Below are 21,309 nucleotides of genomic sequence, written 5' to 3'. Positions count from 1 at the left end.
TGTTTAAGACGTACTTGTAATGGTAATCTTGAGAAAGGGTTATTATTAGGGCTGGGTATACTTTTTTTGATACCAGTTTTATGAAATCAATTTTAACATGATCACATTATCTCAAAATAATGTTTTTTTTTTTTTTTTTTTTTTAATTTTTTTTTTTTTTCAGCTTATTGACATTTATACAGAAGACTCCTGAGCCACTGCACAAAGGAACAAAACATATCCAACACAATAAATCAGTGAAAATAATTAATTAATAAAGCTCAAAAGGTTTTCAGTTTACACATCTGTTAGGCTACATTTACACTAGTGCATGTTCATTTTAAAATGCATACCTCAGACAGAATCATACTTTCTATTAATTTTCCACTAATTTACTGACAAGCACTAGCACCTTCCAGTGCTGTCTGCCAGTGTGTATAACGTTATATGCCTCTCGTCTGCAATCGCTGTTCTGACTCAGAGGACATAACATATTTCATCATTACATGGCCAAAACACAAATTCAACGGCAAACGGAAGTTATTACAAACACTCGCTGGTGGTTTAAAATGAGTTTTGAGTAAAAGCGGAATATAAATCTTATTCATTGTCTTATGTAGCATCGCGCTACAGCCTCACGTGTGAGCCACAGTGTAAACGGTGTAAACTAGCAGGTGTGTTCGACTTTGTCGCGGCTCTGCACAGGATCAAGAGAGCTATAGAGAGCAGACTGCTTTGTATACTTTAGGATCGTTCTCACGGATGTGGTGCGCGAGGGTGGTTTGTTGCTGCGTCGACCAAAACACATGTGCAGCTGGAGCACACCACGGGCGCGCAAGCCGAGCTTCAAGTTCAAATTAGTTCCTTTAGTTCAACTTGCCGCTGTGAATTCCATGTTCAGTGTGAAAGCCGCCAATCTGCAAGGCTCTGCTTCTAGTTGAACACACCTACTGCTGCAGGCTTATTGGCACACTGACGTTGATGAGATTAACCCCTTAGGTATCGAAGTGTGGTACGGAACGACAAGAGTTTTTTGATACTCGATGGTATTGAGGCATTTCGGACGGTGCCTTGAAAGTACTGGATACCCAGCCCTAGTTATTATCATTAGCTAAAATCATTTACAAAAAAAAAAAAAAAAAAAAAACAAAAACAAAAAAAAAAACATTAACTGAACTAATATATGTTAAAAAATAAATATGAAGAAATAAAATTCCCCTAATTTATAGGGGTCTTAAAAATTGCTAAAATAATATTTTCCTTTATTAAATTTAAATTTAAATTTAAATATGCATTTAAAATGTGCTAATACTAATTAATTAATTAATTAATTAATTAATTAATTATATAGCACTATACACTATACATTATAAGCTATATATGCTATATAAATGAGAAAGTAGTAAATAGCAAATAACTATTTAATCATGCTGCGACATAATCACAACGCACTGGCTAATTAAAAAAAAAATAAAATAAAATAAAATAAAATAAAATAAATTAAAATAAAAGCACATACATTAACACATAATATATATTTTTTCTCATCCAGACATTTAATTTGGTGTTTAACAAGGAAAAACTTTAAGTACTAAATTACCATAGTTGTATATTTTCTGTAGAAAGTGTCAAGTGCAAAAATGAAATAGTGTTGTAAATGGTTGCTTATACTGGCCCAAGACAGAAACATGAGTCTAACTAATTTTAAATGATAATAATAGTGTATTAACAGCTGTCTGCAACAAACAAACAATTTGTCTTTTATTTTATTATATTTTATTTTCATTGAGATACTACTGTAGTTTTTGTACATTTTTTACTTTTATATTTTCTGTTTTCATTTTAATATATATTTTTTTGTAATTTTCTTTTTTCAAATCATTTTTATTATTATTTTAAACATGACTATAAATATTTAATTTATTATTTTATTTTATTTTATTTTAAATAACAGTTTTAGTTTACTATAATAACTCTGATGTATACAGTAGACATATATTCTAATTTAAGTCACATTTTGAATTCCTCATACCTCATAACAACACTGTGTCATTACAGTAATTAAATGCAGCCAGCAACAGTATTTTCTTCAAGTGTAGCTAACCTGTCTTAGCTGCCAGCCAGCCAGGCTTATTTAACAGTGCACCAGGGAAACTTTCCCCAAATAGTTAATATATTTATTTGCAATCATATATTTTCATCAGCCTTATAGGTGATATGAATTAGTTTTACCATTACACTAATGACTTTCCAATGAGTGACGGCTCATTTGAATTCGCAGCATATACTGTGACATGTTTGCATTCTCTCCGCACCATTGTGAAGTAAACCTCCGAACACTTTAACAAACATGACAGCCATGTAGAGAGAATAATGAATAATCATTACCTAAAGGTCCACAAATTATTGATGTAAAATAAGCAATGATATTTTTTTCCTCTATGCAATTTATTGCCATTAACAAGTAACTTGCAATCCAATAAATGTCAGTGTGGCTTTCAGTTAATTAAAGGAATAGATATTATATAGTAATGCAGGGTGGCACTTAGATCCCAATTGCCACAGACTGCAATTTACAGTCTGAGCTTTATTTGAAGGGAACCACAAATAATGACCATTAAGCTGTCAGCCAATGGACAGGAGATCACATTAATGAAATTAGATAAGGCGAGCGGTGATCTACACAGCCATCCCGCTAAAGAGACGAAGAGCCTGGAAAAAAAGGGTCAGGACCAATTAACTAACAAAACAATGCAGGGCTCTGCCGCTGTCCACGACTACTGTGAGAGAGATTTCTGTGCGATTTCAGGCCGGAGTGGTGCGAGGGCGAGAACGTGTGGAGACGCCTGCGTGTCTGTGGTGTGCGATTATTTGACTTTCTGGACCTCTGTGTGTGTCAGTTTAACCTTCATGACAAAGAGAATCTTGATTCCTTTCATTCACAAGAAATGCACAAAAGTAGAAAACATTAAAAAGAAACATTATTCCCGGAATAGTTCACCCTAAAATAAAGAAATTATGATTTACTCGCCCTCAAGCCATCCTATGTCGTTCTTCTTTTAGACGCATACAATCTGAGTTATATTAAAAAAAAAAAAAAAAAAAAAAAAAAAAAAAAAAAATGTTCTGGCTCTTTCAAGTTTTATAATGGTATGGAATGGCTGATATTTTAAAGTACAATACAGTGCATCCATCCATCATAAAAAATGCTCCACATGGTTCATGGTAAAGGCCTTCTGAAGTGAATTGATTTGTTTGTGTAAAACAGTAACACTTTATTTTAAGTTGTCCATAATACAGAGTAATTACCTAATTAAGTACTTTGTAGAAGCTGTTGTACTTACATGAAATAAAATTTACTTACCATGTAACTAAGTTATGGAACAGCCTGTAATTACAGCTTGTAATTATGTAGATGTAATAGACAGCTACTGTTACACATATGTAACAAACAGAGTCTGTTACACAACTAATTGTACATTTAAGTACAATCTTGATACACTTTATTTTAAGTAGCTTATGTTTGTGTAATATTATGTAATTTTAATGGAATTAGAAGGTATTACATGTATTTAAGCTGTGTACTGGTGGGTTAAATCAAACTAAGGTGCAGCTGGATAAGGTGTACAGTATAGATACACAAGAATCTTTATACACTTTATTTTAAGCGGCTTACATTTTTAATTACGTTGTATAAAGTGTGCAACACAAATGTAACAGTCTTTCTGTTACATGTGTAGCTGTGTAACAGACTCTGTGTGTTACATATGTGTAACAGTGGCTGCCTATTACATCTGCATAATTACAAACTGTAACTACAGGCTGTTTCATAACTTAGTTACATGGTAAGTACATTTTGTTTCATGTAAGTACAACTGCTACTACTAAGTACTTAATTAGGTGATTACTCTGTATTATGACACCTTAAAATAAAGTGTTACCAAAAAGACTTAATAAACTGTAATCTGTAGCTTTCGCTTCCGCTATATCCTACGTCATCCGCTGGAGCACCACTCTCTCGAGAACGGGAGATTATGGTTTGTAAAGTTTTAAATATGGATATCTCTCTTACACAAATGCATGAATTCGATTCAGAAGGCCTTTATTAAGCCCTTGGAGCCATGTGGAACACTTTTTATGATACATAGAAGCACTTTTTTGGGCTTCAAAGTCTCAACACCTATTGACTGCCATTATAAAGCATGGAAGACCCAGGGCATTTTTAAAGGGGTCATCGGATGCCCATTTTCCACAAGTTGATATGATTCTTTAGGGTCTTAATGTAAAGTCTATAATATACTTTGGTTAAAAATTCTCAATGGTTGTGTAAAACAACACCCTTTTTACCTTGTCAAAATGAGCTCTGCAAAAATCATGGTCAAGTCTCTCTGTGGAGTGACGAGCCTGTTTACTTTAGCCGCATTCAAACAGCATGTAAAAGTGAACTTAGCATCCGATGACCCCTTTAATATAACACTGGCAACACCTCGGGGTCCTCTAGTGCTTTTAGTTGTTTGCATTATGCGTCACATTTAATGGTTTACGTGCATTCGCAAAAAATCATTTGATATAAATGTATACTTTCATAGATATTTTGGAGCACCTAACCCCACCCCTACCCTAAACCTACCCACTTCTAAATAATATAAAACACGCAACAGGCAAATAAAAGTACAGTGATGGGTATTCACTGCAAAAACTGACCATTAAAAAAACAGTATAAAAGTATTACAAACAAGTTGTGCTGCATTCCAAGTCCTCCGATATCTTTATGCGAAGAAAAGAGTAAATTGTAAGGTTTTAATCACTGAAAACGATCTCGCTCCCACACATCACATTCAAAAATATACTCACAAACTTGTTTAGCATGATGCTTGAGGGTGAGTACATCAAGGGCTAATTTTTGTTTTTGAGTGAACTGTCCCTTCCAAAACAACAACAACAGTTTTATCATAATGTACCTACATGTCTTTTCAAAGCCATATGTCTTATTTTTATCTGTGGAACGGCAACAAAGAAAATCTGAAGCATGTCTGAGCAGCTCTTTTTCATTAAAAAAAAGCCTCTTAAATTGACTTAAAATTGCATCAAAACAGGATAAAGGTTGTCCAGAAATCAGATATAAAATATATATAAACATATAACAGATATAAAAACATAAATGTGCACACACCATTTAAAAGTTTGAAAAAAGACTCTTCTGCATATTAAGCCTGCATTTAATTCATAAAAAAATGTGAAAATTGTGAAATATTATTGAAACTTAAAATATCTCATTACTCCAGTCTTCAGTGTCACATGATCCTTTAGAAATCATTCTAATATGCTGATTTGCTGCTCAAAACCATTTCTGATTATTATGATTGTTGAAAACAGTTGTGCTGATACAATTGTTTGAGAAACAGACCAAAATGTAAGTTGTTATTCAATGAGTATCTTCCCGTCTGTTGTACTGCTCAAATCTCATTTACATTTGTGCATATTCAAACTTCTTGTGCCATATTTGCAAACGGCAACTGCCTGTGGTTCTCAAATAACTAGTTATCTTGTCTAACGTAGACAATTTTATGACACTTTTTTGTGCTTCTTTTTCTTACGCTTTATATGGAAAAGAGCAGCGTGAACATTCTGCAAAATATCTCCTTTTGTGTTTCACAGAAGAAAGTAAGTCGTTTTGAACAACACAAGGGTAAGAAAATTTTTTTTTTTTTCGCTTTTTCACAAATGCTCTCTCCGCCTGCTTTCCGGCCACGCACGTGCTACGTCGCCCCCATGTTTATATGTGAAACAAGCCCAGGAAGTTAGCGGCTGTTTTGATACGACTCTGACACTAAACCACACAAGCCGGGCTGCCGAGCCGAGCAGAGGTTCATCCTGTCCTGTCCGCCCTCATGAGTGTGTACACAGCCTTGTATTCCTGTGTATGTGCCCCCCGGCAGAATGCCATGGCTGGCACTAAATTAGTGATTAGGGACCCTCTCCTCCCTCTCCCGCCGCTCTCCAGAGACGCCCCCAGACTGGACAGCTGGATGCATCAAGAACTGTCACCTTGTCAGGGAAAGTTTTCTCTCCGTCCGCCAAAACTTTCGTCAGTCCGTCAGCCGGTCGTGAGGGGCCGCGTGCTTCCAGTGAAAGCGCGGTCGTGACGGATGCGGGGCGGGAGGGGGGGACGGATCCGGAGCGGGTGACATTTCTGACGGCTCCCCCTCAAATGAGCGTCTCTGCTGCTGTCAGTGCAAGCCTCGCCCCCCGGCAATGACTGTCAAGCGACATGCTCACAGCCGCGCGGAGAGGTAGCCCATCATTGAGACACGGACGCGGGCCACACACACACACACGCACGAGCGTGAGCGGTTTTGTTGATGGCTTCTGTGGTCAAATGTTTACGCCGAGCAGGCTTTGGGTTACAAGGCTAATCATGTGATCTGTTGCAAATGCCTTAACCCTGATGAAACAGTGTTTTATTGGAAGCACTTTCACAGGGTGTTAAATCCACACATCTCTGCTCGAAAGTTTGGCTTTTGTCTCGATAAATGGCCAGAATGACATTTCCTTCTTCAGTGAAAATATTCCTTCTGTTCAAGACAGAGACAGACAGCTAAAATTTTTTGCTTGAATAGAGAAAAGTGAGGGGGAAAAAAAGTCTAAACTCAACATTCAGCATAAAGGGAAATTTAAGACATGTTAGTTTTAACTGTAATTTAAAGGGACAGTTCACCCAAAAATAAAAGTTCTGTCATTTATTCACCCTCATGTCAACTGTATAAGAAAAAAAATGTCTCAATATTTCCAGACCACACAATTGAAGTGAATGGCAACCATACTGTTTGGTTACCAACATTTTTTAAAATAGCCTCTTATTTTATTTTTTATTTATTTTTTTTTTTATTTAAACTCATACAGGTTTGGAAGACAGTAATGTGAAAAATGCATATGACTGTTTTGTCTTGTGTTGAACACAAAAAAATTACATATTTAATAATGCACTGAAGGTTTGACTGAATGATTATTAGTGAATAATGGCTTAAAGGAACAGTGCACTAAAATTCCAAATTCTATCATAATGTACTCACCTTCATGTCGTTTCAAACTTGCATGATTTTCTTTCTTCTGTAGAACACAAATTTGAAGATTGCTATACCAATTGACTTCTGTTTCTCAAAATATCGTTTTCTATGTTTTACAGAAGAAAGCAAGTTGTACAGTTTTGGAACAGCATGAGACAGATTTTTAATTTTTTAGTGCACTGTCTCTTTAAGTGTCCGAATATTTCCTACACAAATGTATTGTCAGGTTTCAGAACACTTGAAATAGAGTGCAGTGATGGATATTTGTGACCCTGGACCACAAAACCAGTCTTACGTTGCACGGGTATATTTGTAGCAATAGCCAAAAATACATTGTATGGGTCAAAATTATCGTTTTTCTTTCATGCCAAAACAATCATTAGGATATTAAGTAAAGATCATGTTCCATGAAGATATTTAGTACATTTCCTACCATAAATATATCAAAACCTAATTTTGGATTAGTAATATACATTGCTAAGAACTTCATTTGGACAATTTTGAAGGTGATTTTCTCAATATTTTTATTTTTTGGCACCCCTTAGATTGTATCTCGGCCAAATATCATCCCATCCTAACAAACCATACATCAGTGGAAAGCTTATTTATTCCGCTTTCAGATGATGTATAAGTCTAGAAATTTACCCTGGTTTTGTGGTCCAGGGTCACATTTATGATAATTTCATGATTTCATAATTTTCATTTTATGTTCATTATGTTATGTTCATTTTATTTTGTGTTTAACGAAAGAAAGAAACTCATATATGCTTGCAATAAAATTAGGGTGAATAAATAAAGACAGATTTTTCTTTTAAGAGTGAACTGTCTCTTTAAGCTCTATTGACTGCCTTTCTGACTTAATGTCAGTCAGCTATGAATTGGATTGTATTTATTTATACACACAGAACTACCAAATTTTGATACAAGTTTGATTGCAACATATAATCATTTCTGTAATAGTGTTTACCATCTGTTCGATTACATGTCATTAATTAACTGATTTTTACTTTACATCTGTGCCATATGTACATGAACTTGACAGTCACCACTGATAAGCTACTATTAAATATATTGTAGAAACTAAATTTTTCTGTAAAGCTGCTTTGCAGCGATTTGCATCATGAAAAGCACTACACAAATAAACTTGAATTGAATTGAAAAGTTATCACAGAAAATAATTTTGACAGTGGATGTAAATAGAGTATTATGGAAGACTTATTAGCAGAAATGTAAACAACATGAATTATTTGCTCTGTGAAGTTGAATAAACTGTCCTTTTAAAGAAGGGGCTACTCTTCCAGACGGATGAATTTTGAGTTATATGTAATTTGTTTGCTTTAAGTGGTCATGAAATCGAAAGAGTGGATAACTTAATACTTTTTTGCATATTTTAATGTTTATGTAGTACCATATTCTAACGACAAAACAATAAAAGCCAAAATAATTTGGTTATCAGTATTACGCCACAAATGTTGAATCTTGAATGTACTGAATGTGGAACATTCCACAGTTCGTCAAGAATTAATTTGGATTATTTGTAAGAGCAGAACACAAAATAAAAATGAGTTTTATGGCTAATATCCTCACAGTCCATAACTGAACATATTTAAATTCATACTGAACTGATATGGAATTCTGCAGAAGTCTAAAATGGATTTTCCAAAGCCTGAGATGAGTTTGACATTTAACTGTTGAAATTAGCATAACGTCAAGCATAACGTACTGTGACTTAGAAATGGTATAACTGAAATTCCCCTATCCGTCTTCTCAAACTTCCTCAACAAATCATAAATACTAAATACTAAGATGTTTTCTTTTGTTATTTGACACATTAAAATGTCTAGACATGTCAATTTGGCTCTGACCCAATCAGAGCCTCGAGGGTTTCAAACTTCCCCCATTACAACTGAGCTAAACCCGATAAACTTTAATGGAATCCTCCTGCTGGATCTATGTGTCTCTGTCATGTTTGTTGGGGTAAACACGGACGGGACGTATGCCTTGAGACCGGACGAGCTGCCAATACTCCGGTCATGTGACAGTGACTGGTGCCTCTACATTGAGATCTTGTCAATACGTGGCCATGTTGACATGCTTTGCTCATTTCCCTACATGAGGCGGGTAATTGTCACGTAATTGTTCTTCTGTGCTGGTGTTTTTCAAATGTATGCTGCTGCATATGCTTTTATTTGAAATGTATTGTTATTGGTAACACTTTATTAGTTAACATGAGTTAACTACATTAGTTAAAATGAACTAAGAACGAACAATACTTCTACAGCATTTATTAATCACAAGTTGTGTTTGTTAGCATGAGTTAATGCACTGTAAATTACAATTGAAATGACAAATTAACTAACAATGAATGACTGTATTTTTATTAACTATCATTGACAAAGATTAATAAAGAGTGTAAGAAATGTATTGTTCATTGTTCGTTCATGTTAGTTATACATTAACTAATGTTACCAAATGACATCTTATTGTAAGTGTTACCCACGTTTATAAATATCCTAAATAATTTTTATTCCGTTCTTTCTTTTTTGAGACTTTATATTAAACAATTCAAATGTAATACAAATTAATAACTATGTACTGCTATTAATTAATAGTGTTTTATTATAAACATACGATTTACATATAATTTAGTATTTAAAAATGCCTATTAAAATGATCTGGATCTTGTTAATAGTTATTGTGAATTACTTTCTATGCTGTCATAGCTCAGTTTAGTTTTAAGTTCCCAGGCTGCTCCTTTAGTCAACAGCTGACGGGTCAAGGCTTTTGTGTTTTCACTGAATTGTAGAGTGTGTGTGTGTGTATGAGTGTGTGTTACTGTAATGTACTACTGCCCTCCAGTGTCTGTTTACTGAACACGTTTTGTGAAATATAAAATACAAGGTCTATTCATTTACATTGTTTACAAAGTAATCTGAATAGCTGATAAAATAAAGGATGACTAAGGATAAAATGTGGAATACAGAGAAAGCAGTATGCATGCTAAAGTATATTTCCATTAATGTTTTAAAATATTTTCTAATTCTTGATTGTTCATAATTGGGATGTTGAATAATAATAACAATAATAATAATAATAATAATAATATTGGTCAATTACCATACAGTTTCCATGTTAGTGTAATTCCAACTTATTGGATTTACTTAAAACAAACACAAACACAAAAACAAAAACAAACAAAACAAACAAACAAACAAACAAACATTTTAAGTAAATTTTACTGCTGTACAATCTACTTACAATTGAACTTAAAATTCATAAAGAATTAAGTAAATATTACATAATTATATATAATTTCACTAAGATAAGCAAATTTACCAAAGAAAATAAGTAAATTTTTAAGTCAAAGCTCACTTGGCAATTCTTTGATTTTACTTAATATAGCACCTAATTAAACTGTGCTTTTAAACATCTGAATAAATTATACAATAGATATCATGTAGACACCATATTTAAATATGTAAAAAGCCACTGACTCATTCACACACAGAGACTTTGTACACAATACACGATGACGGTAACATTTTGTTGGTCATTTTTAAGCATTAATGTGTCATATTAAGTAGAAAATTAACTCCAAATGTAACAAAAACAGGGGGAAAAAAATCAACCTTATTAATTATTCATGCCCCAGTGCATGATGGGAACACCAGTATCAGAAAAGCTGAGTAGGTTTTACTTAATTTTATAACATTTATATTTATGCTTTAACTTCTACAAGCTTCAAATAAGTACCAATATAGAATTTACTTGTTTTTTTTTTTTTTTTATTATTGCCTTTTTCATGTAGAAATAACATTAGTTTTTCTGTTGTATTTACTACACCAAATAATCATATTTATCATTTTGGGGATAGCAAGTAATGTCAAGTAATCAGATCACTTTTCAAGTAACTAGTAAAGTAACACATTACTCTTTAATAAACAAGGAAATATCAGAGTTACCTTTTCAAATAAGTAATGCCAATTATTTTGTTTTACCATTTATTGACTGACAGCTCTCCTGTGTGCGCTGTGTAAACATGTTACTGTAGATCTAAACTGTCGATCTAAAGCAAACTTTTATTTTGCACTCAGAAAATGATGTAAACCTGCAGTACTTATGTTAATATATATGTTAAATAAATGTATTTATGCATTTATCCCATTGTATTAACCACTGTCTTTGCTGCTGACCTTCGTTGATCCAATTCAAACCAACAAATAAGCAAGAATTACTTTAGATTTTGTGCTTCTTTTTTTTTCTTATTTAATTGCTGGAGTGTTGAACTTTCTTCTCCTGTGTTCTACTGTAAGTCTGAGGCTTACTCATTTCACTTTTGGTGTGAAAGGGCTTTTACATTTGCCAAAAATACTTTTTATATTAAAATCACAAAAGCAAGCCCTGCTCTGATTTAAGAAGTAATGCAAAAGTAATGTAACGTTACACATTACTTTCCATAAAAAGTAACTAATATCCACCTTTTTCCTGAGTAACCAATGAGCGGCGCCACGAAGGATTCTAACCAGTGTTGCCAAGTCCGCAGTTTTCACACAGAATTTGGCTACTTTAAAGGGGTCACTTTTACATGTTGCTTGAACATTAATTGGCAGTGTATGTACACATCTACCCTATAATGATAAAAATTCATGCAGTGGTTTTTAAATAATCTGTAAAAATATTATCCTCTTTTTCAAATCGAGCCGTTCTCTACGGTGGCCGGGAAGTGCAAAACAACATTACAAAGTTTGAAACACTTTTACGAAGCTCGAGACAAATTTACATTTTGGAAAACATTTTTACCTATCATAAGACACAATTACATGGGAAAAACGATTTTACCAAGGACGAAACAAATTTACATTTTAGAAAAAAAATTAACAAGACGCAAAACACTTTTACCAGTCCCGAAACAAATTTACAATGACAGATTCTTTACGGAAAGGGAATGTACCACACACCGGAAGTGACGCGGTGAAAGGTGTTGTGTTGTTGTTGGTGGTGGTGAGCGCGGTAAATTCGTGTTGTGGAGTAAATGGCGTAAATAAAGTTTATGGTGACCGAACATGGACTGCGGCAGAGGGATGTTTTGCCCGTTTTGTGGCAAACACATGAGCAGCTTAACGTGGTTTTGCTTTACGTGTGGTCGGTGTTTGGAGTTTCTAAAGCACGCGGACCAGACGGAAACACCAGACATACTGCATCAATGTGTTCAATATTTTAACGAGGGTCACTCACCTCCGTGAAGTTGGCACCCCATAAAAAGAAATAATGACCAAAACTATGCCATTCGTTTGTGCTGATTTGTGCCGCAAAAACGAACGTTTGTGCTGGTTTGGTGTTTAAGATATTAAACATTATTTTTTGACCGTGTGACGTCACTTTCGACCCCATGTTGTCCAAATCGCTCCAAACCGGCGCAGTTCGTTTGTGCTCGATTTGTGCTCGATTGTACCGTTAAAATAAACACTGTATCTGTTTTCCTTCCCTAGATATAACAAAAATATTTTCGGGGCTGTGACGTCACTCTCCACCCCAGTTCGTCTAAATCACACAAAACTGGTGTCATTCGTTTGTGCTCGATTTGTGCTGGTTTGTGCCGTTGAAATGAACGTCAAATATATTTCCCCTTCTTAGAAATAACAAAAACAATTTGAGGCAGTGACGTCACTCTCCACCCCATGCCTTCCAAATCTCTCTAAACCGGTGCCGTTCCTTTGTGCTAGATTTGTGCCGCTAAGAGAAACTATGTAACCATGACCTCTTTTTAAATATAACGAAAATTTCACTGTCAACTGCATTTAGCGCCACTGCAGAGTTTTAAAAAAGTTAGTGTTCGTGCTGCGTTAAAATTTAAAATGTACTCTTTTCATTTAGTCTTTTCAAGTTAGTTTTTACTAACTTCATATTTAAATTTGACTAAATTAATAAATTAATAAATTATTAATAAATTGTATAGCCTGTATATAATTATATAGCCTAATTCAAAGCGCTCCCCACACAAAATGGCGTGTTTATTTGTGCTGATTTGTGCCAGAAATCCTGGTTGTGACTAAAATTCGTTTAAAAATGGATATTTAAAGGGAGAAAACTTAAGCACTTAATATACCATTATCTATAGGAAACATGTAGCCTAAAAGTAATTGCATGGCATGACTGCATTTTAATAGCTAATATGGTAAAGTTTTTCTGTCCCCCTTATAAACGATTATTTACCGCACTGCTTAAGAAAACGAAAAAGGGGCTCGTAGATAAAATAGGCTCAAGCTATAGACTACTGAATGTGTGCATTGCAGGAAAAATTACCGGTCATTGGAAAAAGACTACAAGAAATTGATAGATACTACTGTAGCTAATCACAATTGCTAATCAACGAGGTAAATCTATATTTGTACATATTTGTATATATTTTAATGCATGTTGAATGTTGAAAAAATCTAAATTTAATTAAAACGAATGTTTTGTTGATGTTGTGAGTGCACACAAATCAAAGTAGATTCGTTGCAGTTCCGAATAATGTATTACTCCTACCTTTAGCAAAAATGATGGCGTGTAGATATTAATTAAAAAAAATCGCAAGCGATATTGCCGGCGCCTCCATATCTGCGTGCTGTAGTTTCCACACTCCTCATGGATTAAAATGCACCTAAAAGCGCACATTTATATGTGGAATGTTTAAATTAATATTGTGAAATGCATTAATTGTTTTATATCTATAAATTTTATTTTAGGCAAGTGTTGATTTTGAGAAGGCTATCAGCTCACTGTCTGCTGCTGGCAGCTTGGTCGGCAAAGAAAAAAAAAATAATTTAACAAACATAAAATGTTCCAAACATATTTCTAAAATAACTTAAAGAAACGAAAATAAATACAGCCACTTTGCTATTAAAAATATTAACGAATATTCGTGGGGAATCTATGTTTAATACTCTAATGGCACAAATCGAACACAACCGAATTATAACGATTTTTTTGTTGAAGTTAGTGTTCTGCCTTTAAATTTAAATTTAGTCAATTTGAAATATAAAGTTACTGCAAACTTGGAGCTGACAAAATGTAAAATTATAAGGCAGCATGAACACTAACTTTTTTTTTAAACTCTGCAGTGGCGCTAAATGGGGTGGAGAGTGACGTCACTGCCTCAAATTGTTTTTGTTATTTCTAAGAAGGAGAAATATATTCGACGTTCATTTCAACCGCACAAACCGGCACAAACGAATGACACCAGTTTTGTGTGATTTAGACGAACCGGGGTTGGAGAGTGACGTCACAGCCCCGAAAATATTTTTGTTATATCTAGGGAAGGAAAACAAATACAGTATTTATTTTAACGGCACAAACGGGCACAAATCGAGCACAAACGAACTGCGCCGGTTTGGAGCGATTTGGGCAACATGGGGTCGAAAGTGACGTCACACGGTCAAAAAAATAATGTTTAATATCTTAAACACCAAACCAGCACAAACGTTCACGGAGGTGAGTGACCCTCGTTAAAATATTGAACACATTGATGCAGTATGTCTGGTGTTTCCGTCTGGTCCGCGTGCTTTAGAAACTCCAAACACCGACCACACGTAAAGCAAAACCACGTTAAGCTGCTCATGTGTTTGCCACAAAACGGGCAAAACATCCCTCTGCCGCAGTCCATGTTCGGTCACCATAAACTTTATTTACGCCATTTACTCCACAACACGAATTTACCGCGCTCACCAACAACAACGCAACACATTTCACTGCGTCACTTCCGGTGTGTGGTACATTCCCTTTCCGTAAAGAATCTGTCATTGTAAATTTGTTTCGGGACTGGTAAAAGTGTTTTGCGTCTTGTTATTTTTTTTTCTAAAATGTAAATTTGTTTCGTCCTTGGTAAAATCGTTTTTCCCATGTACTTGTGTTTTATGATAGGTAAAAATGTTTTCCAAAATGTAAATTTGTCTTGAGCTTTGTAAAAGTGTTTCACACTTTGTAATGTTGTTTTGCACTTCCCGGCCACCGTAGTTCTCAGATGCCTGAGACCGCTCCCATGATAGTTGATTGACATGAGCGTCTTACCTCAGACCCGCCCTAAATCAGCTGTAACAGTCCGACCTCCATTGTTTTGATGCCGGAGCAGGGATGTAAGTTAGACAAGAATATTTCAGATTGAGCGATTGAGGTGTTGTGTTGCTGGATGTAATAATGAACATAGTGGTCGTCATTTACTCCCGACATCTGAGCCGCTGAAGATGCAGTGGATTACGTTGTTTGTGAAGGGAATGCATCTTCCGATCTACATAAATGCGTCTTTGTTCGCACAAATCATTCGTGATCCAGCTTCACTTACAGCAGAAGTGAGTATAAGCGTTTTTTTATGAATCTTTGCGATCGCCTTTCCTTATAATGTGCTAGTTATTAGGACTTTCATGGCTAAACGTGCTAAATGCGGCTAAAGTAAACAGGCTCGTCACTCCACAGAGTGAAGAGAGGGGAGGGGCGAGCAGAGCTCATTTGCATTTAAAGGAACAATCCCTCAAAATGGCATGATTTTTGCAGAGCTGATTTTGACAAGGTAAAAAGGGTGTTGTTTTACACAACCATTGAGAATTTTTAACCAAAGTACATTATAGACTTTACATTAAGACCCTAAAGAATCATATCAACTTGTGTGAAAGGCATCTGATGACCCCTTTAATACTGTTGCAGTGTTATGTTTTTTATTCCGCAGATTGAAGCAACCCCAATAACGTGATATTTTAGCCCCTGGAATGCGACTTTTAGTAGCTATCGGGCAAGTTTTGCTGTGAAAACCTGGCAACCCTGATTCTAACTTCCCTTTGGGTGCTTTCCTGTTCCGGTCTCCATAGAAATCCACATTAAAACGGGGTAAAAAAAAATGACTGAATTGAAAATTTTTCCATATAACTAAATATTAAAAAAAATGAGCGCAGATTTAACGTTATATTATCAGCTAGCAAAATATGATAATTTGAATAGAAACACCAGGCCAAAAAAAAGCACTGCTCCAGTTGGGCGAGACTTACGCGTTTAGAAAAAGGTGGATAATTGCTCACGAGGTAGGCCCGAATTAATTGGTCATTTCAATTTCCCACCAATGCAAACTATTATGTGTGTACAGAACATACAGGAACTGATGTCTTCCCTGGTGAAAAAACCAGCATATGCTGGTAGGTATGTTTTGATGCTGGTTTATGCTGGTCCTTTGCTGGTTTATGCTAGTCCTTGACCAGAAACATGACCAGCAAAAACCAGCAAAGGACCAGCTTAAACCAGCATCGAAACCTACCTAACCAGCATATGCTGGTTTTTTCACCAGGGTTGTATTTAGTGAGTAATGGTGTTTCTCTGCTAGTGAAATTCGCTGACACACCAAAAGTTTCAGCCCTTCGTTTCATCCTCACATCTGTTCAGTGTGTTAATTGATGAGTCGTTTTTCACCTGCTTTCAATATTCAGATACACTCACCATTTCCACCGTACCTGCATCTGAAGATCACCTGAAGCACCGCGAGCCTCCAGGAGAAACATTTCTGGAAAACCTTCAGTCACAGAATGCACTTTCCTCTCTTTTCTGTCCGTTTAGTGTAAGTGCTTTAATATCTCTCTGTGCTCTTGATGCATGGCTGCCTGCGAAACCGCTCCGCGCTTAATAATGGTAATGACTACATTTCCCTACATCTCTTTCATTAAATCAAGCGGGCTGTAAGTTTTTTCATCCGTCCGGCTCCAGCCATCAATCCGCTCGGCTATCAGCAGCACCGCGAGTCCGGACACACTAGGTGCCATTTTGGCACAAGACTAAAGTTTTATATGTGTAAAGGAGCGATCCATTACTGCTGAAACAGAAATACTGTCATCCCGAGAGTTAGATCAGAACCCAAACAAGATTTATGACTAAAGACTTAACATAGGCTACACTACAGTATAACATAAAACTGTTATTATAGCGGTTGTGGTAATTCCTTTAAAGGCCTGTCGGCTGTAGAATAGAATTGCATACTATTTCTATTTCATTTTTGTGTGCAATGTGCAAATATAACCCCCAAAAGCGATAAATATAGTATACTTACGCATTTATTAAATATACCTACATGCATGCTTAATAATACACTTGTGTTATATATACTTCACTATATGTAGTATGCTATTAATCCATTTTAAACACAGCAAATATAGTTAGATTTAATACCTTTCTTTATTTCTTGTTATATGGTTTTATTACATTATTTTGGCACAAATTAAATAAGGCACATTTACTGCATTGTTACACCAAAACTGAAATGGAATCATACAAAAATAATTGCTCTCTAGTTCTCCAGATTGCCACAAAGAACCGTTACATTCAAAGACAAATCACATCACAAACCAGCTTTTTTATTTCATGGTCAGTTTGTGTGAAGATATTTAATGACTTTCTGTCCAGCATTAATTCTAACTCTGCTTACACACACTCCTGTAGCAGAAAATGCATTTACACCCGCCACTCAAAACGTGCTGTTGGTAAACTGCAATCAAGTGTCATGAGCTCAGCTCTAAAAACCAAACACACAGAGAAACCTTGCAAGGGAATAAAGTGCATGATTTAAACAGAGCCGTGGTCCGTAATACTGCCCCCTGCTGACCATACAAACAACACATTTGGTCCTACTTCTATATTTTTTCACAACAAAACCTGTTCACAATATGGTAAGAAAAGTTTCCAAAAAGAAAAACGCTATTAAAAGTGACATTTATTTTTGTGAGGGACAAGTTTACAGAGGGGATTCATACCATTAAAAAAAAGAATGTATTCTGCCAAGGAAATAAATCAGAACAGAAAACAAAACAAAACCAAAAAAAAAAAGATCTATTAGAACAGCACCTAATCCTGTGACAAAAAAAAAAAAAAAAAAAAAAAAAAAAAAAAAAGTTACGACTAGTTGCCTGCACGCAGAGCTGCTTAGTAAATGTAACAAAAATGGCCCACTTAAGTTTTCTAAGGAAACTTGTGAGGAAAATAAATCTTGCTACATAATTTCATCCTTAATTATCCCTTTTTATGACGTGACTATTTCTAAAAATTAAAAAGTGCTAGAAAAAAAAAAAAAAAAAAAAAAAAAAAAAATCAAATCCACATTCTTTCTGTACAGGTTATTGCAAACGTCTCCCTTTAACCTACATGCTATAAGTTAAGAAAGTTTCCAAAGTGTTTTCACACATCCCAAATATTCACTCGTTTCACTGCTGTTTTGTCCTTTCACCCACCAGTGTTGACACATGCTAACTTTTTCTATTTTGTGTTTTAAAGAGCATCATTTTTAAGTGGAATAATAAAAGCAACTTCCTCCTCTTGCTGTGGAGCGATTTCTGATTTCCACATACAGACCCTTAAAACCTCTAAAACTGTTTTTTCATCTCAAACCACAGGCGTGAGAAAATGTTAACCTTGAAAAACAATGACCGTTCTTGCATTTTCAGGTCAGTAAAGTTTAGATAGTTTAACACTTAAATACAGTAAAGACCAGGATGAGGTGGCAGAATATGGAGGATTATATTTAGTCTATTAAACCGGCTGCATGAGGACCACAGTGATGAACATCTGATGTATCACAACACAACATTGTCCATTTCTGTGGCAGCGATCTCCACATCACTTCCTCTGGACTGTGCGTCTTCTTCCTGCACATCGGCCCCCAGCGCTGAGTCCCCGTTAGGCTGCTGCGGCTCAGGTGAGGGTTCGGGGTCGCAGGGGACATGCAGCGAGTGCTGGGTCAGGTCCTGGCTGATGGTGTGGCAGCGGGTCAGGCTCCTGCTCTGGGCGTGTGGCGACTGCGGGTGGCAGAAAGGGCTGCTGCTGTCCACCGTCTCTCCTCTCGTCAGTTTGCGTCTGTCACTGTGACCGTCAGCCGTCTGAGATGAACGGGTCAATCAGGGGACAGGTTCGCAGAATTTTTAATACAGTAGTACAGCAGACACTTTACAATACATACTATATTATACAATTTCTAAAAAATAATTTAAGATCAACGGAAACTTTCTACTGGATGGGTGAATGGGTGGATGGATGGGAGGATGGATAGGTGGATGTAGAAATGGATGGATGGACGGATGGGAGGAAGAATGGGTGAACTGGTGGATGAAGGGATGGATGGCTGAATGGGAGGATGGATGGGTGGATGTAGAAATGGATGGATGGGTTGATGGGCAGATGGATAGTTGGATGGACGGATGGGAAGAAGGATGGGAGGATGGAAGAATGGATGAATGGACAGAGGGATAGTTTGATGGGCAGATGGATGGATGGGAGGATAGATGGGTGTATGTAGAAATGAATGGATGGGCAGATGGGAGGAAGGATGGGTGAACTGGTGGATGAAAGAATGGATAGGTGAATGGGAGGATGTATGGGTGAATGGGTAGATGGATGGGTGGATGGGAGGATGGATGGAAATGGATGGATGGATAGTTTGATGGGCAGATGGGAGGCAGGATGGGTGAATTGGTGGATGAAAGAATAGATGGATAAATGGGCGGATGGATGGGTGGATGGAGGAATGGATGAATGGGCATAGGGATAGTTTGATGGGCAGATGGATAGTTGGATGGATGTAGAAATGGATGGATGGGTGAATGGGCGGATGGAGGAATGGATGGGCAGGTGGATAGTTCGAAGGGTGGATGGATGGGCAGATTGAGGAACGGATGGAGGAATGGGCAGGTGGATAGTTGGATGGGCGGATGGAGGAATGGATACATAGATGGATGGATGTATAGGCAGATGAATGGATGGGCGGACGAATGGCTGAATAGACAGATGAGCGGATGAATGGATCTGGAGAATATTTTAGGAGAGTAGTACCTGGTCTAATACTCCTATGGTAGTTGCTGCTCTGTCAGTCCTCCTCTGGCTCCTGTTAAGAGCAAAAAGCTTCTCATAAACAGCTTGAAATGATATTGAGGAAACTTCAGTCTATTCAGTAAGCGAATGATCGTAATGGAGGAAAAAAAAACAAAAAAAAACTATAATTATGTAATTAATACTATCATTAAACAAGGCTGCATCAAACTGCTACAGTGAAAGTACAGACATGCTAATACTACAAAATACTTCCACTTGAAATAAACGCTATTCTTTTGAACTTTTTGAATGCAACCCAACTGTTTACAACATTGATAATAACCAGATATGTTTCTTCAGCAGCAAATCATCATATTATCATTTCTGAAAGATCATGTGACACTAAAGACAGGAGTAATTATGCTGAAAATTCAGCTTTGATCACAGAAATAAGTAATGATTTAAAATACATTAAAATACAAATCCATTATTTGAAATTATTTTTTATCTAGATTTTTGATTAATTAAATGCATCCATGGTGAGCAGATAAGACTTCTTTAAAAAAATATTTAAAACAAGTAAACGTACCTTTGTTTGTTGTTTTCTGAGTCTTTTTTGCCACTGTTGGGACTTTTGTGTTGTTTACCTCTTTGAATTTTTGAGTGTGCTATCAGAGAAATAACAGATGTCAGTTCAATTACATAAATTAAGTTTATAATGCAATGTCAAATAATACATATTCTGTTATACATGTACTACAGCATTTCTGGGGATACACTGGTGAACTAAAGCTGTACAGATAGTATTCTCTGGTTCTTACCCACAGTGCCCTCTGTTCCTCTGGAGTGTTTTACTGGATGAATGTCTGGGGAGTCAGCATAAGCTTTCTGCAGGAGTCTCTGAATCTCTGTGTTCTAAGGAAGCATAACAATACAGATTAATCATTACTTTTTGTGACAGATTTGTATTTTGTGAAAGAAAGAAGTGCAGATACACACACACCTTTCCGGCGGTCTCGTGAGCGCAGTCGAGGGCGGTCCGCTGTCTCTTGTTGCGCATGTGCACTAAAGCCCCTCTGTGCAGCAGCAGCTCCACCAGCTGGACGTGTCCCCCTCTCACTGCCTCATGCAGACCAGTGTTACCGTGATTATTAGTCAGATTCACCAGCGCACCGCTCTGAGCCACATCAAGTGTGTCCAAGAAGTGTCCATATTGCAATATAATGCAAATAACAAATAAATACAAATGATATTTCTGCACATTAGACCATTTTATCATTGAAATACTATATAATAAAGTACCTCCAGCAAAATGGTGGCTATCTCCAGATTTCCTTTCAGACAAGTAAGAATGAGTGGCGTGTTTCCATACTGATCTTTCTTGTTCAGTTTGGCATTACACTCCAACAGAGCAGAAACCACCTGTAACAAAAAAACATGCTTACATGTCCTA

The 21,309-nt window shown here is 36.1% G+C and overlaps 1 protein-coding gene across 3 annotated transcripts in view; it reads right to left on the bottom strand.

The window, feature by feature from the left end:
- Positions 1–17,215: 17,215 nt before the first annotated feature.
- Positions 17,216–21,309, bottom strand: part of ankrd27 (ankyrin repeat domain 27 (VPS9 domain)) — a 31,769-nt gene continuing 27,675 nt past the window's right edge. For all 3 annotated transcript variants that reach the window (XM_051099488.1, XM_051099486.1, XM_051099487.1), the window contains exons 24-29: positions 21,159–21,278; positions 20,860–21,033; positions 20,678–20,771; positions 20,446–20,524; positions 19,878–19,929; positions 17,216–18,928 (exon numbers count right to left, since the gene is read on the bottom strand). In XM_051099488.1, the coding sequence (XP_050955445.1) occupies positions 18,626–18,928; positions 19,878–19,929; positions 20,446–20,524; positions 20,678–20,771; positions 20,860–21,033; positions 21,159–21,278 (822 nt within the window). In that variant the 3' untranslated portion in view covers positions 17,216–18,625. The remainder of the gene's footprint in view (positions 18,929–19,877; positions 19,930–20,445; positions 20,525–20,677; positions 20,772–20,859; positions 21,034–21,158; positions 21,279–21,309) is intronic.

The sequence above is a fragment of the Labeo rohita genome, chromosome 25 (assembly GCF_022985175.1).
Source record: "Labeo rohita strain BAU-BD-2019 chromosome 25, IGBB_LRoh.1.0, whole genome shotgun sequence".
In the NCBI taxonomy this organism is placed as follows: domain Eukaryota; kingdom Metazoa; phylum Chordata; class Actinopteri; order Cypriniformes; family Cyprinidae; genus Labeo; species Labeo rohita.
The sequence above is the reverse complement of the archived record's forward strand: the minus strand, read 5'-3'. Positions and strand labels throughout refer to the sequence as shown.